The following is a 19,228-nucleotide window of genomic DNA, read 5'->3' on the forward strand; positions in this document are numbered from 1 at the left end:
ATCTCTGCTTTACTCTCCTTACCTCATTTTGGGCTTGAAACCAGGATATCAAAGCTCTTTTTGTATGCAAAATTAGCTTGGAGGTTGTATGAGGTTCTGAATTTTTTATTTTTTCTCTGTGCTTTTGAATGTTCTTCTGTCAAATTTAGAACTTTGTGATACAATGAAAAGACAGCTGTGAAGGTAGCTGGCCAATCCCTTCACAGGAATATCATTTGCACACAATTTAGCTTTGAATCCAAGGTAAATTGTACTTTTCTTTTATTAATTAGTACCTTTAATAGGAGCTTTCATTAATCAACATGTCTTGAGAAATGCTAGTCTTTTTCCATTGAGTTGAATAAATCCTGCTGTGTAGGGTACTGGAAATGGTGCTAAGGCTTATGTTTGGGGAACGTGTTACAGGGAATTAGATAGATGAAAGGAAAAACAATCATCCTTTGGCAGTCACAGGCTTAATTTCTTAATCAACTTAAAAAAATAAATAACCCAAATATGCTCATTTCTACTAAGCTCTCTGATGTCTACCTTTCAGATTTAATCACACAGGAGATAGCGTCACAGAGTCTGTTAGGATAATTCCAACATCATTTCGTTCAACTAGCACCTCACCAAGTGGGACTTTATACCCCCCAAAATAAGGACTTGCCTAATGTGTACTAATGGGTTTACTGGGTGACTCAATGGTAAAGAATCTGCCTGCCAATGTAGGAGACACTGGAGACAGGGGTTTGATCTCTGGGTTGGGAAGATTCCCTGGTGGAGGAAGAAATAACCCACTCCAGTATTCTTGCCTGGAGAATTCCCATGGACAAAGGAGCCTGGCAGGAGGCAGGCCGTAGGGTCTCAAAGAGTTGGACATGACTGAGCAGAGCTGCATAACACAATGTGTATTAATGCCATTTATAAAGGAATTCCTTAAAAGAGTTTAGATGCAGCAATGTCAGTTTTATTAGAAAAGTATTAACTATCTTAAGTTTAGGTTTAAACAATCTTGAACAAAATGAACTATTAAAGTTATTTTCTATAAATTTTTCAACAACCAGATGTTTGGAACTGTGTATGTAAACATCCAGATGATTGACAAAAAATTTAAGTATTTGTCATGATAACTGGCTTGGTGTGAGCACAGCTTATGTTGAGGAGGGTATTTTTAGAACTGCTTCACTCATGTCCCTATAAAGTAGGTAGTCTAGCAGATTTTTTAAGTGGAGCAAAAAAAAAAAAAAATCTCTCAAGAAAATCCATGTCATACACAATTAAAGGATATATTTATTGCTAAACATTTTTATTCATATTATTTCATTGTCTAGACTTCAAAGGGATCCTAGATCACTAGCTGTTAAAATGTTCTATTTGGAAGTCCAGAGATGAAAAATGATCCAAGTTTGTAACCTGAGAATTGTTACTTCATCTTTCCCCTATTAATGATCTGATCATCTTTGTTTTACCCACTTATCCCTCACATATTAATTCCTCCATCTGAAACAGAAGAACCCCTCACCCTTGCTGCTGTCTGACTCTAAGAATGAATAGTATAGTCTATCACTGTGGTTAAGAGTGCAGGCTGATTGGCTTTGTTCATGTTACAATTTCCCAGTATCTTAATGTCTTTGTAGATAAAATGAAGATAATAGTGTCTGGCTCATAAGTTTATGTGAGGATTAAATAGAATACGAAATGTAAAGTGCCTAACAAAGTGCCCAGTATGTACTAAACAGAATATTTACTGGCTTAAAGTGGTTCCTCAAGTACAGAGATAAATGTTGTGGATCTTTCTTATTTCAAGTAGTTATGAACTGACCTCTAACCCCCACTAACCACTTTACTCTGTTCACTCAATGCTGAGTTTAGTTCCCCACCAAACACTTAATTGCTTAGACCTTTCTCTGTATTTTACGGCAGTTATCGTTTGTGCCACAAATATCCGTGTTTAATTACTTAGTGTCATAGTTAATATGTCCATGACTTTTCTTTCTGAACCAGGTTGCACGTTGGAAATTTTGATACACTTTACCATATTATTTCTTCTTCTAAAAGCATCTTAATTTTTGCCCACATTCATCCACTCAACAAGTATTTCTATTTATTGTCCATTATGTATAGGGGCTTAGAATATACAGAAGTGGCTAAATGGACAGTTCCTGGATCTTACTGTTAGCAGGGAGAGAAAGAAAATAATAACCCAGTAAACAGGTAATATGTCTCATGGGAGTTCTGGGAATAGTGGTTATTTTCTGTTATTTAACACTTTACGTAATTCACTGGAGACCTAAGGAAGATAGGGAATACATTATGCAGACCTCTCGAGGAACAGAGTTCCAGGTAAAAGAAACAGAAATACCAACTTCCTGGGGCAAGGGCATGTATGACTTATTGGAAGCACAGCTGGAGACCCAGAGTCTAGAGCAGAGTAAATGGGAAAGAGTGTGAACTGATAAAGTCAGCGAGGAATCAAGTGGTCAGATTACGTAGGATGGTTGGTCACTATCAGGATTAGAGTTTTACTTATGAGTGAAATAGAAAGGCTTGGAACTGTTGATCAGTTCAGTCACTCATTTGTACCTGACTCTTTGCGACCCCATAGACTGCAGCACGCCAGACTTCCTTGTCCATCACCAACTCCCAGAGCTCGCTCAGACTCATGTCTGTTGACTCGGTGATGCCATAAAACCATCTTATCCTCTGTAGTCCCCTTCTCTTCCTGCCTTCAATCTTTCCCAGCATCAGGGTCTTTTCAGATGAGTCATTTTGCATCATGTAGCCAAATTATTGGAGCTTCAGCTTTAGCATCAGCCTTTCCAATGAATATTCAGGACTGATTTCTTTAGGACTGACTGGTTTGATCTTGCAGACCAAGGGACTCTCAAGAGTCTTAACCAACGCCACAGTTGAAAAGCATCAATTCTTCAGTGCTCAGCTTTATTTAAATGGTCCACCTCTCACACCCATACATGACAACTGGAAAAACCATAGCTTTGACTACACAGACCTTTGTTGGCTAAGTAATGTCTCTGCTTTTTAATATGCTGTCTAGGTTGACCACAGCTTTTCTTCCCAGGAGCAAGCATCTTTGAATTTCATGGCTGCAGTCACCATAGAGTCATCTATCAATAACTTCACCTGCAGATGACACCACCCTTGTGGCAGAAAACGAAGAAAAACTAAAGAGCACCTTGATGAAAGTGAAAGAGGAGAGTGAAAAAGTTTGCTTAAAAGTCAACATTCAGAAAACTAAGATCATGGCATCTGGTCCCATTAATTCATGGCAAATATATGGGGAAACAATAGAAACAGTGACAGACTTTATTTTGGCGGGCTTCAAAATCACTTCAGCCACCTGATATGAAGAACTGACTCATTGGAAAAGATCCTGATGCTGGGAAAGATTGAAGGCAGGAGGAGAAGGGGATGACAGAGCATGAGATGGTTGAATGGCATCACTGACTAGATGGACATGAGTTTGAGTAAGCTCTGGGAGTTGGTGATAGACAGGGAAGCTTGGCTGTGCTGCAGTCCATGCGGTCTCAAAGAGCTGGACATGACTGGGTGACTGAACTGAACTGAGTCACCATCTGCAGCAATTTTGGAGCCTAGAAAATAAAGTCTGTCACTGTTTCCATTGTTTCCCCATCTATTTGCCATGAAGTGATGGGACCGAATGTCATGATCTTAGTTTTTTGATTGTTGGATTTTAAGCCAGTTTTTTCAGTCTCCTCTTTCATTTTCATCAAGAGGTTCTTTATTTCCTCTTTGCTTTCTGCCATAAGGGTGGTGTCATCTGTGTATCTGGGGTTATTGATATTTCTCCAAGCAGTCTTGATTCCAGGAATTGTTGATGATTTCATTTAAATCCTGAAGTTCATTCTGTTTGTTGTGGGGAGAATGGTGTCAATGGCAGAAGCCAGAAGCCTTCAGATAATTATAATAATTTATTATTACAGCAATTTAATTACTATATTTTTACTTTCTAATCTTCATGATGGCAAGTCATGAATGTAATTTATCATACTTGCTAAATTATAAATTCTGCATGAGCCAGGATTCCAACAGATTATATCTTTAGATCACTAGAGTTCTTCAACCAAAGGGGGGAAAATAAATTTTGGTGCCCAAAGATTACAAAACTTAATTTTAATTACTTCTGTCCTTCTTGTACCCTCCTGTTACCCTCTGCCATACCTAAACTCTTTCTTTCTTTCCAGAATTTCTTCTTAATAAAGCATATACGTATCAAGCAGTATTTCTTTGTATAAATGGAAAAAAATAGGGTGGATGTGGAGAACAAAAAGGAGCAAGATAGGAGACATATGTGTATATGCCTATGTAATACATTTTGCATAATTATCTTATAGTTGACCTTCAGTTCAGTTCAGTTGCTGAGTCATGTCTGACTCTTTGCAACCCCATGGACCACAGCACACCAGGCTTCCCTGTCCATCACCAGTCATGGAGCTTATTCAAACTCATGTCCATTGAGTTGGTGATGCCATCCAACCATCTCATCCTCTTGTAGTCTCTGTAAATATATAATAATTTTATAAAATAGAAAGTCATGCCTAAGTGTTGCTGTTCCCAATTTGTTAAATCCCATATATATGGCAATTTGAGGTATTTAGGTTCTACCTCAGTAATCTGACACAGTTCTACAGAAATCCAAGGAAATGATACACCAGCTTTTTTACCATGAGTCTCATTAAAGGGTCTTCCTAATATATGTTTTGAAAAATTTTGGATTGGAGTCAATAAAATTTATGTAATATAATTATCTTAGCCAAGGAGACATAAAGGATCCTTTTTTTCATGTTTTTCTCAGTGAAGAAGTTAGAAGTTATTCTGTGAATATCCCTGACACAACAACAGAGGAGCAGTACTTATGATAAGACTAAGAATTATAACTCTGATCAGGTCTATGAAACCCCAATGTCTAAATACTAGTTACTTTTTGTAGTCTTCTTGATACCCCCACCCCCAAATAAAGGTAAACTGCTGCTGTCTCTAGGGAAAGGAAAATACCAGACAGAGTGTTCTAAATCAGACTTTCATGGTAAAATGTCCATTAATAATTAATTTTCTGCTTCCTTTAGAATAGGACAGGTTAAGCAGTTGGTCACATTCAGTAAATAAGAAATTACTTGCAGTAATTTCTGCAACATTCTAATAATCTTCCCATATCTGAAATCTATTTTAAAAGCCTTTGATCTTCATTATGGTGAAAAGGACGTTGAATGTGAAGATATGAGACTTGATTGCAAATTCAACTTGGCCACCGACTAACAACGTGGCTTGGGCAAGTTATTTAACTCAAAAATTCTATTTCTATTCTGATGATGAAATTGAGCATAGCGATCTCTACCTCCCAGTGTTGTTAGGAACACCAGATATGATAAAGTTTGAAGGCCACAAATGCAAAGGTCACACAATAAACGCTTGGTGAACCCACATATTAAATGTAGATATTGGGATTATCATAATCCTAGTACAGGTGTTTCCATGTTCTACTCATACCAATACACATGTGATCTTGTGAATTGGAAACTGTCCCCTGTAGCTTCTTTCAGCATATTATTAAGAATGACAATACACTATAATTATTCAATTATGTCATTAAAATGGGTTTTATTTTCTTCATTACATACATCAGGAAAAGCTTTTCAATTAACAGTGACCTGTATGACTTCTACTAGTTTGCATTCTGTAGATGGTGAAGCTGACTGCAAATTAGATTCAGCACTGTATCTTGTTCCTTATCTTTTCACCCACTGATTAGTTTGATACCTTTGGCAGTAGTCTACTCTGTTGTTTTCAACTTGCCATTTTGTATCAATCTCAAAATGCTGCCTTCAGTCCCCTAAGGTGTTCTGTAGAAATGCTGTCAAACTATTTGCTTGTATGTGTATTTTGATTCTGTAGCTGTGCTTTGTACTCATTTAAGAGAACCAGTCTTTAATTTGTATCACAGTGTTTTCAAGATAAAATTTAGAATTCCAGGCCTCAGCAAAATCACTGATACGTGACTACAGCCTTCTGTTTCAAATCTTGGCATGCGTGATATCTGGTGGATGCAAAGCTATATTTTTGAATTTTGTTATAGAATTACAACTCTGAATAAATGACTTCAGATTTAGCCTTAAAATCTACTAATAATCACCATGCTTTCTATTATCACTTATGTCTAGTTTACCTTTTCAATTTTATCTCTCATCCATCCTAGCTTATATTCCAGACTTTCTACTTGCTTGAAATGCTTGGCTCTCCTCTCTCACCTTTCCCTGGTATTATCCACATATTGCACTTCTGTCTAGAACATCACATCTTCCACTATTCATCTCCTTATCTTGGGCATTTTCTATACTCGTAACAACCTTTCTATGTCAAGTACCCCTCTTTTGTTTCTCATGTGCCTTGTATCTGATTTAATAAAAGTATTCTTTCTGTGCTTTATTCATTGGTTGACTTAATTAGATTGTCTTCCTTAGTAGACTGAAAGTTTTGGAGAGCAAAGGCAATGCCCCTTGAATAGTAGGTGCTCTGTAAGTATTGTTGGATAAAAGAATGCTTTCTGGAAAAACTGTTGATCAGTTTATTGAAAAGATGGCAAGAATTTACTACTAAAAGTATTATATTAGCCTTGCTACATTTAATTACAGCACCAAAATTATTAGTAAAAAGCAGTTTATAGTTTTGGTGTACAGGTCTACTGCTCTGCAAATTCAGATAATTTTAAAAATAAACATATATGGTACCATTTTGTGTTTTATGCATCTGGTACATTATATACAGAATTCGATTAGGTTAAATCAGACTAGCTAACGAACCTATTCTACTTCTTATAATTTCAAAGAAAGAAATGTGTTTTGTGTTGAAATTGTTATTTGAATTAATTTAACCTTATTTAAATGTACTTGTCCCCCAGACTGAAAAAAAAAAAAAAAGATTTTGACTGGCTTTGAATTAAAATACACATACACGCAGACACATGTAAAAAAAAACAAAACTAAACTGAACTGTGTGAAGATATTGTTTCATATTTGCTTTGAGGATGAAAAATGTACCAATGTGTTCATGTCTCCTGTGTTTATGTCTGATGTTTGCATCTGTGGCAGTGCCATAATTCAGCATATGGAAATACACTCAGAACAAAGATAATGTCTCTCATTTTCATTTTGATTAATAATGTTCTATCTCTGGTAATTTGCAGGTGTTATTTGGAAGATGGAGCTTCAAAGGGTGCCTGGCTGAATCGGTCAAGTATTATTTTTGCGGGAGGTGATAAGTGGTCAGTGGATCCTCGAGTTTCAATTTCAACATTGAATAAAAGGGACTACAGCCTCCAGATACAGAATGTAGATGTGACAGATGATGGCCCGTACACATGTTCTGTTCAGACTCAGCATACACCAAGAACAATGCAGGTGCATCTGACTGTGCAAGGTACTCATTTCCATATCTGCTATAGTGAAGGTCTGTGCTTAGAAATGTTTGGTATTTGGATATAAGAATGACTGAGAGGTAACTGACAATGTTGAAAGCTACGTTGTCACTGTTTTCAGGGATTTATGTTCTTAGATTCCATTAAGTATAATGGCTATTATAGGCATACAAATCCCTACTTACGGAGATCAAAAATTATCCATTAACACCACATTATGATTCTTTTGTATATGATTCATTTTGTTTCTTCCTATGCATCACCCCTTCAATAAATTTTTGAGATACATGATTGATACATTATAATAATTTTTTGATAACCTGTGATGGCTACATTAAACTATTAGAACTTTTTGCAATATGACTAGTAACTTTTTAAAAATAATCCTCAAGCTTTCCAACACTTTGTCTCAATTCAGCTTCTTTTTACTTTGATTCAAGTTGCAATGAAGAGAAACACCCTTCTAGAATTACTTTAATTAAATATAGAGTAATGGAAAAATATGGTTCACAATGTTTTATTTTTGATTTACATCCAGTAGATCATAAATCATAGCTAACTTACAATATCCAAATATAAACAGAATCAGCAAATTATTTTCTTTAACTTGCATGCTAAAATGTAAGAGCATATTTACCCTCAACACGTTACTTTTCATGGAAAATGTAATTAAAATGCTAGTAAATTTAAAAATGTATATTTTTGCCCTTTTGCATTGTTTCCTTGTGCTGTATAGATTAATCATGTACTGGATGCATAAAAATAGAATACTATGGAACTGAAAATGATATTGCAGTATTTCTAAGTAAAACTAATAACAAATTATATGATAATGTAGTGCCAGTGAATGCCTGTTTTATTCCTATCAGGAAAGCTGAATGAGCAAGTTACTGGTATTATTTTTTAGTTTACTCTTCAAAAATCAACAGTAAGTATTTATGTTACATGGCTTACATTCAGAAAAGATTGTTATTCTACAACTTTACTATTTCATCACATAAAGGTAAAAGTGGATTCAAGCACAGCTTCAGTTATTAGTAAATAGTTTAACTTTGTGATGATTAAACTTATTAAACAATTAGCTTTAACAAGAAAAGTATACACTGAAGGGTAAGTCAGTGAATTTCCTTGGTGGTTTTTCTTATTACAGGTCATTGAAGACTTTTTGCTGTTTTTTATTTAAAAGCATATGAGAAAATAATAAAATTTTCACCAAAGTCAATTGTTATCCAAAGATTATCCAGAGATTCCAGAGGGCAGTGATTTTTCCAGTTTCAAAAAATGACATGAAGTTACAAGTCAAAGGCACTTTTCTTCAGTTATCCAAGCCTATTCTTGTTCTCTTGTTTTGTTCAGTGCCTTTTGACTTAAGTTTCTAGTTCAAACACTATACGAAATAATTTATAATGTAAGGAAAAGGATACTTTGACAGTAATATTTGAATCACTTAAGATATAGACATTTTACTTCTTGTATATTTAAATGATATATTTCTGAACACTAAAAATATCTCTCCTTCCTTTTCTTCATTCTCTCTTATTCCGTATTAGGCCCATATTTTGCAACCAGACTATAAATATGTATGGTATGGTGCAAAATTTATATATTTATATATATACATGTATATGCTCAATTTTCATAGAATTTCTTCATAATTTTACATTACGTATGTTGTTCAGTAGTATTGAAATTCTTATATGCCTTACTCCAGCACTATTTTTTTCTGGCCATGTAAACTTTTGAACACCATTTTAGGAGGAGCATTTTACAAATGTACTTACTAAATTTTTGTCACTATATTTTGTTCCTCTAGAAAAATAAAATTAGTGTTACTGTTTTGACATATGTGGTTGGATCAAATTAAAAGCTAATAATTTTACAGTATTTATGAACCTAATTACTTATTAGAAGTTGATTGACATGTGGGCAGTTTTCCAATTACATTAATAAAGTTCAAGGAACAAATTAGTAGGCTTGTCAGTCAATTTCAAGAACTAAATAAATGTCACAAAAAGTCAAACCCCACTTAAACTACATTTCTTTACTATAAACAGAAATAAACTGATGTGCACATCTCTTCAGTCTCTAAATTTGTTAGTTTGTCTGATACTCAGATGTATTTGGATAGTTTTAAAGTGTATGTTATTTACCTAATAATTTGTCAAGCCTTGGATGACCAAGGTAAGGAAATGTTAATAAGTAAGAAAAAGGCTATTTATTAATCACTGATGTCAAACACACCTTGGCTGGTAAAAACAAAGCTCATCTTTAATTGAAGCTATGTACTCAAGGGAGCTGGTTTTTAAAAGTCATTTTAGAAAGGGGGTAGTAAAAAGGATTGATGCTTTTTCACTGTGGTGTTGGAGAAGACTCTTGAGAGTCCCTTGGACTGCAAGGAGATCCAACCAGTCCATTCTGAAAGAGATCAGCCCTGGGATTTCTTTGGAAGGAATGATGCTAAAGCTGAAACTCCAGTACTTTGGCCACCTCATGCAAAGAGTTGACTCAATGGAAAAGACTCTGATGCTGGGAGGGATTAGGGACAGGAGGATATGGGGACGACAGAGGATGAGATGGCTGGATGGCATCATCAACTTGATGGACGTGAGTTTGAGTGAACTCCAGGAGTTGGTGATGGACAGGGAGGCCTGGTGTGCTGCAATTCATGGGGTCGCAAAGAGTCAGACACGACTGAGCGACTGAACTGAATAAAAAGGATATCTTGTCAACACAGACTGTGCATGGGATATTTGTTGGTACTATTGGTTTCTCAGAGATATTAATATCAATAAATGGAATAATGGGGGAGAAAAGACACTGGAGTAGGAGTTGGAAAACCTGGATTCCAAACCTATCATCGCTCTTGAAAGACTCTCTAAAAGTTTTCTCATTTGAAGAAAGTGGACTCAGATCAGAAAATCAAAGTCAATTCTAATCAAAACCAAAAAGACAAATGACAGGGGAAAAAATCCACTGTGATTATTAGCTTTTGATTTGAAAGAGAAATAGTTATTTAAGTTAAAAAAATGAAAAAAAATCATAACACTTGTATTGAGAACTATGCAAAGTGATTTTTACATAGTAGCACCTTCTAATGCTTATTCTACTAAGTATATTTTATTTGGCACTTCCCTCGTGGCTCAGATGGCAAAGAATCTGCCTGCAATGCAGGAGACCCAGGTTCAATCCCTGGGTTGGAAAAATCCCCTGGAGAAGGTAATGGCAACCCACTCATGGAAACTTGCCTGGAGAATCCCATGGACAGAGGAACCTGGTGGGCTACAGTCAATGGGGTCACATAGAGTCAGACATGACTGAGTGACTAACACTTTACTTTAATGCTTTAGTTATCTCCATATTTTCTTTCACCAATTGAGCTGAACAATGTATGTACTCATGGAATTTGAACAATGTGGTATATTGGAATTTTGCTTCATAGGGATGGAAATTGGCTGATAGATGTAGTAAGAAAATAAATTTTTCATTGCCCATATTTAATGCTGTTAAATCAAGTTAGCTATTTGTCCAGAATTTCAAACCATTTGGTATAGCATTTACTAAGAGCTGTTTTATTGTTCATGAGTATAAGAATATATATGACTTGAATACTTATTATGAAGGGAGATCTCTATCACAATACTGTCATGATAAACATAAAATTTAAATGCTTCCTATTCAAATATAGAACACAGTTAGTGTTAGTTGCTCAATCATGTCCAACTCTTTGCCACCGCATGGACTGCAGCCCGCCTGATTTCTCTGTCCATGGAATTCTACAGGCAAGAATACAGCAATGGGTTGCCATGCCCTCCTCCAGGGCATCTTCCAACCCAGGGATCAAACCCAAGTCTCTTGCATTGTGGGTGGATTCATTACTTTCTGAGCCATCAGGGAAACCCATATAACACAATGGTTTCTACTACAGTCTGCATCTAGAATCTAGGTTGTATACAGCACAGAATAAGACACCTAAAGATATTGTATAATAAGTAAATATATTTACAGCAGTCGCAGCCAACACCCTGACTACTGCCTGGTGAGACTCTGAGCAGTTAAAACGCTCTAGGATAGAAATGGAAATAAAAAATGTGTATTGTTTTAAGACACGCATGAATTCACACACACACAATATATGGAACATTTATCATTCAACTTGTGCCCTTTCAGGGAGATATACTCTAGGTTTTCTCTAGGCAGAGTAGAAGGAGTTTTGACCAGCACTCAAGCATGTAAGCAAAATAATGTCTCACAGAACTGGAAAAGGTCAGTTTTAATTCCAGTCCTAAAGAAGGAAAATGTCAAAGAATGTTCAAACTAGTGTACAATCGCACACATTTCACATGCTAGTAATGTTATGCTCAAAATCCTTCACGCTTGGCTTCAACAGTATGTGAACTGGAAATTTCAGATGTACAAGCTGGATTTTAAAAAGGCAGAGGAACCAGAGATCAAATTGTTAATCAGTATCTGTTGGATCATAAAAAAGGCAAGGGAATTCCAGAAAAAAAAAAATCTACTTCTACTTCTTTGTCTACACTAAAGCCTTTGATTCTGTGGATCACAACAATCTATGGAAAAATTCATAAAGAAATGGGAATACCAGACCACCTTACCCATCCCCTGAGAAACCTGTATGCAGGTCAAGAAGCAGCACTTAGAACCAGACATAGAATAACTGACTGGTTCAAAATTAGGAAAGGAGTACAAGGCTGTATATTGTCACCCTGAATTTTAATTTATATGCAGAGTAAATCATGTGAAATGCTTGGCTGGTTGAATCACAAGCTGGAATCAAGACTGAGGGGAAAAATATCAGCAACTTCAGATATGCAGAAGATACCATGCAAATGACAGAAAGTGAAGAGGAACTAAAGAGCCTCTTGATAGGGTGAAAGAGGAGAGTGAGAAAGTTGGATTAGAACACAATATTCAAAAAACTAAGATCATGGCATCCAATCCCATCACTTTCTGGCAAATAGATGGGGAAACAATGGAAACAGTGACAGACTTTATTTTCTTGTGCTCCAAAATCACTGTAGATGGTGACTGCAGTCATGAAATTGAAAGACATTTGCTCCTTGGAAGGAAAGCTATGACAAATCTAGACAGCATATTCAAATGCAGAGACATCACTTTGCCAACAGAGGTCTGTATAGTCAGAGCTATGATTTTTCTAGTAGTCATGTACGGGTGTGAGAATTGGACCATAAAAAAGGCTGAGTGCCAAAGAATTAATGCTTTTGAATTGCAGTGCTGGAGAAGACTCTTGAGAATCCCTTGGACTGCAAGTAGATCAAATCAATCAATCCTAAAGAAATCAACCCTGAATATTCATTGGAAATACCAAAGCTGAAGCTCCAATACTTTGGCAATTTGACTTGAAGAGCCAACTCATTGGAAGAGACCCTGATGCTTGGAAATATTGAAAGCAAAAGGAGAGGGGAGCGGCAGAGAATGAGATGGTTGAACAGTATCACGTACTCAGTGGTCATGAACTTGAGCAAACTCCAGGAGTGAGAGACAGGGAATCTTGGCATGTTACATTTCATGGGGTCACAAAAAGTCAGACATGAGTTAGAGACTGAACAACAACATAGAGAGGAAAGATTAAGTTCTACCTGGAGCAGCAAAGACTAATGACTAATTAAAGCAGGGGTTATAAAAACTTCTCTCTCCTGTCCAGTTAGATAACTGATGGGCCATTTTGGCTCTAGAGCAGCTGAAGTCATTGAACAGTATCTACCACAGCTCAACTTCTTGCTCTGTTCAATCTTCCCTTTTCTTTCTTCTCCAGCAATTTATTACAAGAATACTCTCTAATATATATCCTAGTTGTAAATTCCATCCTCTTTCAACTCAAAGATCCTTAACTATGACCATGTTAGATCCCTGCCTCTAGCTTAGTCATTGTTTAAAGAAAATCTTTGTAATGTCAAAAGACAGCACATTCAAATATCATTTATTATTAGCATTCTATTTTACATTGGATTGGAATTAAAAATGGCTTATAGAAAGTATTTAGTACACCAAGGTGAATAGGATAAATCAGAAGTGAAAGATAAGGTAAGAAGAGTAGGATATAATCATATATGAGGTTGAATCATGAAATTTGTACTATGATTTCTTTATATATTTTAGGAGTTGGTAAAAATTTTAGTTCTAAGAATTTTAGCACCCAACACAGAAAGAGGAGCAAGATCAGTTAGAGTTCCTCTGGTAAAATCCAAAACTGGTACCCATACACAAAGGGCAAGAAGAAACCTGAGAAAGAGGCAGACCAGTTCAGATTGAGACCAGTTGAGATTAGTAGGGGGCAGATTTAAGAAACAAGGAAACTTACATATGAGGCTAGTCTTGAGTGATCATAAGATGAGTGGACCTCCATACCTACTTGGAAGAATCTTAAAAGTTTATATTGAGCCCTTAAGAGAGTTCAGGCATGTTTTCAGTCCTGCTGCTGCTAAGTCGCTTCAATCATGTCCGACTCTGTGCGACCCCATCGAAGGCAGCCTCCCAGGCTCCCCAGTCCCTGGGATTCTCCAGGCAAGAACACTGGAGTGGGTTGCCATTTCCTTCTCCACTGCATGAAAGTGAAAAGTGAAAAGTGAAAGTGAAGTTGCTCAGTCATGTCCTACTCTTCGAGACCCCATGGACTGCAGCCTACCAGGCTCCTCCATCCATGGGATTTTCCAGGCAAGAGTTCTGGAGTGGGGTGCCATTGCCTTCTCCGGTTTTCAGTCCAGATGGTCCTAAAAACACATTGCTCTCTTCATGCTGAGTCCTTGAAATGGCTGCTAGTAGTGCAAACAGTGAGCAGAACTGATAGGGGAAAGGGAGAGGAGTCTCAGATAGCCTAAGTCCAGCTCGAGGGTCAGCCTGTTGTCATGCATGTCCTTTCCATAACCTCCTCCAGTTGTCAACATGTGGAACATTATATCCCCATGGCTTATTTATTTTAGACCTGAAAATTTGTACTTTTTAATCCCAGTCACTTGTTTTGCCTTTCTCTTCCCAACCACCAATCTGTTCTCTGAATTTACAAGCTCACTTTTGGGGTTTTTTTGTTTGTTTGTTTTTAGGGGGAAAATAATCTCCAAAAAATGACCTTAGTTTTTATATAGGATCTGAAGCTTTATTTCATTAATTTGTAACAGAGATAAATTTATAAGACCACCTTATATGTGATAATTATATATGTATATATGTATCATCTGCTTATGAGAAAATATTAATCATTTACTCTCTAAAATTATGTTATGAGTGCTATCAAATAATTGAGATCACAGTTACAGGGTTAGGTGTGTACATAATCATTCTCATTCCCTCTGTAAGGAATTACTACCTATTTTACCATAAATCATTTTTTTGCTTACCCCAATTCGTTCGTGCATGCTCACTCATGTCTAACTCTTTGTGACCTCATGGACTGTAGCCTGCCAGACTCCTTTCTCTATAGGGTTGTCCCATGAACTGGAGTGAGTTGCCTTTTCCTCCTCCACGGGATCTTCCCAACCAGGGATCAAACCCATGAATTCTACATCTCCTGTATTGCAGATGAGATTTTTACCATTGAACCACCAGGGAATATGTTACCCCAATTCACACTATGGTAAAGATCCTGTGGAAGGCAAAATGCACTGAATTAATGCAGACTAGTCAATACCTGAATACCAACCACTGGCTCAAAGTTCAGTTATAAAAAAATGATATAAATAAAGTTGTATTAGTTCTTACAGATTTTTCCCACAGTGATTTACTAGTAACAGTGGAGCCTTACCTAAACTCCCCCCATTTTTCTATTTTATGTTGGTCTAAAATATACAGATTTTCATTTAGGAAGAAAATCATTTGTAAGTTTTTTGGAGCTTATGCCCCATTAGTTAATAGAAGTGTTGTATTTCCTAAGGGTTTTGTCCAGTGGAAATGTCAGGGGAGTGTGTAATTTCCTCAGTCTGTCTTGTCACAACAAAAATTTGGATGTTAAAGCCCTCGGCGTGTCTCAGCTCTCGGACAGATCAGTGTTACAGCTCTCAGACAGATCAGTGTTACAGCTCCACGTTATAGCTCAGTTTTATTTAGAAAATAAAGGAGAATACATCCTCGAGGTGTGAGGGCATGCCAACCCAAAAGACACGAAAAGAAGAGAGAGAGCCCTGGCCCTTTGACTCCTCCTTTATATGTTTTTTCTCCTCTCCCCTGGGCCTGCCCTATGTAAATTGGGCTGGCCAGGGCTGCTGTTTGTTCTACCTGAGGTCCTCACTCTGGTCCTAGGACATTCCTTTGTTCTATTTTTGCAGGCTTTCCCCTTCCTTGTCTTTTAGCCACTGCTATTTTGTACTCCTTTTTCCTATTCTGACTACCTAACAGAAACATTTCCTCTGATAATATGTTAATATATAAGGTAGTAATAGTAGTTACTGGTGGCACTAATGGTAAAAGAACCTGCCTGCCAATGCAGGAAACATAATGAGACTCTGGTTCCATCCCTGGGTTGGGAAGATTCCCTGAGGAGGGCATGGAATACTCCAGTTTTCTTGCCTAGAGAATGCCATGAACAGAGGAGCCTGAGGGGTTGCAGGTCCTCGGGTCCCAAAGAGTCGGACACAACTGAAGTGATTTAGCATGCCACACCATAAGATATTAAGTAGTATTGATGTCCAGAAAGAAAATGGTTTGGGGTTTTTCTAAAGATTTTAGGAAAAATGTGCCTAATTTGTGAAACTGGGAAAAACAAATCTTTCAGGTATCACTTGTGATCTAGACTTCAGCAAAATTATTCAGTCAAATGTACCTGCACAGAAAAGCTCAGGTCCACTCACATTGACTTATATGAGATAGAACTTTTTACGTAGTAAAATCATGCATACAATTTTTAAATTCATGCACTTTTCAGGTAGACTGTTTCATTTTTCTTTTCAGATATTTCAATCTGGCTAGAAGTGCTATGGTTACCTGGCAGTGCATATCAGGCCGGCTTCAAGAAAATCATAATTTCACTTTTACTTGTGAGTGTATTGATATTGAATAGGTTATTGATGTAGGTACTAAGGTTCATAAGAAATAAGGTTCCTTGAATGAATTTTTAGTGAAATTCTTATTTGAATATTGGTACTTCTTCCAGAATAAACATTTTTATCTATTCTGAATATTATTTTTCTTTTATAGTCTTTAGAAAAAATTATTGGCCATGACTTTTCTGCAGTTGAGATAAAAACAGTAGCAGAAAGAGATGGTAGATTTCAATAAATAGTACTTTTCTTTGAAAAAAAATTATCTCTTTAAATGTAGTGGTTATATATTCTAACCAAAAGTTAGTATATAGTTTTATATATATATATATATATATATATAGTTTAATATAAAATCTTGTATTAAAACCATATTATTGATCAAAACTGTGCAAAAATCCAAAATTCTACATGGAGGAAATGAATAATTTGGTAATATTTTCTTATAACCTTTCAATATGTTGTCATTAGTAAATGAGAGAAATGAGAAAGAGCAAAAAAAATATTGATAGATATTTCATGCTGTTGACTAAACCACGCCATTTTTCTATAGAAGGAATTTTATGAAAACTACTGCTAAAATTTGTGATTTGGTAACAATAAGAGGAACAGTGTCAAAATTTAAATTAGCCTCTTTGTTACTAGTGAATTGTGCCAGCAAGGAAGGTTCTACTCCAGTACCTCTGATCTACTCATGACTTGGATAATTTTTTTGGAGGGTGTAGAAGTGGGACAAGAAATGCAAAGAGTTTTACAATTTGCAGTCAGTGTTGTTGGGGAGCAATTCTGGCTTTGTCCTTTTCTTCTAAGCTTTAAGTTTTCAATCATTTTGGCAAATATTAACTAAAAGGATACCTGAGAATGGGATGTGTAGAAGAGGAACAATATTTATCACTCATTTTGATACTGAGTAAAGCTGTATTTCCATTTTGGGTAATAAAGAGTTCAAAATGCAATTTGAAACTGTTTTAAAATAGATAACCCTTTAAGCAAGATTTGCTGCTCATTGAAAGTCCCTTCAGAGATTGATGGATAGTCATTCTGGTTCTTGAAGTACATAGTTTGATAAGTATCTTAAGTCTCAGACTTATCATATTTTTATTTTATTGGTATTAGTTGTTTGGTTTTGTGTTATAATTCAGAACAGTTACATTTGTTGCCTATCTTGGTATCTTTATTTTTCCCTAAAAAAAAATAAACTGTGTAAATAATACATGTCAAATCCCAATGCAGTGTACACCATCAGTATGAAAATCTCTTTATAAATAAAAGATTACCAAGCTTTAGCTGGTCCACTTATTTTGAGAAACCCTGCAAATAAACTCTTAGTCTGGTGAAATAATTTGTGTTCTCCTAGGAAGTCATTTCAATAGGATTTGATCTATGAAATAAATTTACTGTTTTCTTCTCCAAATTATGTATATAGTCAAGAAATTACTACAAAGACAATTAGGGTTTTGCTGTTTTTAGTAACTAAATTCTGAATAAAATAGCACTTGTAACCTTTATAACTTATAAAGATAAAAATTTAGCAGAGGATAAATTTTGTTATCTACTAATGATATTGTTTATCATATGATTTGTAGAAGAACAATAAGAATTAATTATGTATAGTGTCAAGAGTTAAAGAGATATAATTAAGACTAATGGTAAAGTTCAATTTGCAGGATACGAGTCACTCTGTGTCCTGATGCCTCTCTGACCTGCACCACAAGTCACTCTGTGTCCTGACCTGCACCACTTCCTTCCCATTCCTTCAGCAGTCCTTTAGTTACCTAGTAAGAACAGAAGATAGACACAGGAAAGGTGGCTCATGTGTCTGAACTCAGCTGTCAGATGTTCTAACCCACATTAAGAGTGCATGCGTGCTTAGTCATGTCCAACTCTTTGCCACCCTAGGACTATAACCTGCCAGGCTCCTCTCCAGCAAGAATACTGGAGTGGGTTGCCATTTCTTCCTCCAGTGGATCTTCCCAAGCCAAGGACTGAACCAGTATCTCCTGTGTCTCTTGCATTGCAGGCAGATTCTTTACTGCGGAGCCACCGAGGAAGCCAGTTTGCATCTAGACCAATGGTTCTTAAACATTTTGCAGTCATTGACCCATTTTAAAATTTGCAGACCTGGTCTCAAGAAAAATTTTACATACCCTCTACATTTTATAGACTACTTTATGTGAGCAAAATGCTCATGGAATCACTAAAGTTATCCAAATAAGAACCTCAGTTACTCTTTGTGGGTGAGGGCTGGGTCTTAATCCCTTTTGACTCCCAAACATCCAGAACAGTTCCTGACAAATATTAGGGACTCAGCAGAAATGTATTGGTTGTATATGTGTATGTACTTCTTTCTCCCTGCCTTTATGCTAATCACTTTGCTTAAGCTGTGATTTAATGTATTGATGCTATCTTTAGGGCATAACACCAAGAATGCTGACATAACAGGAAAATTTTTAAATTAAAAGGATTAGTTAGGCATTTATGACTTAGGTTGCTTATTTTTATTCCAGGTCATAGCATCCTTATCCACTGCTAATCCTCATGTTTTCACAAATGCAGAATAGTGATTGCATGTCGCAGTAAAAATATAATATTTAAATGGGATACCAGTATTTTACTATATATATACATATATATATATGTATATATATATTAGCAATGTTATTTTGAGAATACAAATACATGACTTTGTATGGGACAAAGTCACAACTAATATTATAGGCAAGGGTTCCTAATGCTAGACAGAAGTAAGAGGCTATCATTTTAATGGGTTAAGAATACCACCATTAGA

At 36.1% G+C, this 19,228-nt stretch overlaps 1 protein-coding gene across 1 annotated transcript in view; it reads left to right on the top strand.

Moving 5' to 3' along the window:
• The window catches only part of NEGR1 (neuronal growth regulator 1), a 1,040,237-nt gene that overhangs the window by 430,928 nt on the left and 590,081 nt on the right, over window positions 1–19,228 (top strand). The window contains exon 2 of the mRNA XM_061411594.1: window positions 7,202–7,434. Within this exon, the coding sequence (XP_061267578.1) occupies window positions 7,202–7,434 (233 nt within the window). The remainder of the gene's footprint in view (window positions 1–7,201; window positions 7,435–19,228) is intronic.

The sequence above is a fragment of the Bos javanicus genome, chromosome 3 (assembly GCF_032452875.1).
Source record: "Bos javanicus breed banteng chromosome 3, ARS-OSU_banteng_1.0, whole genome shotgun sequence".
Lineage (NCBI taxonomy): Eukaryota > Metazoa > Chordata > Mammalia > Artiodactyla > Bovidae > Bos > Bos javanicus.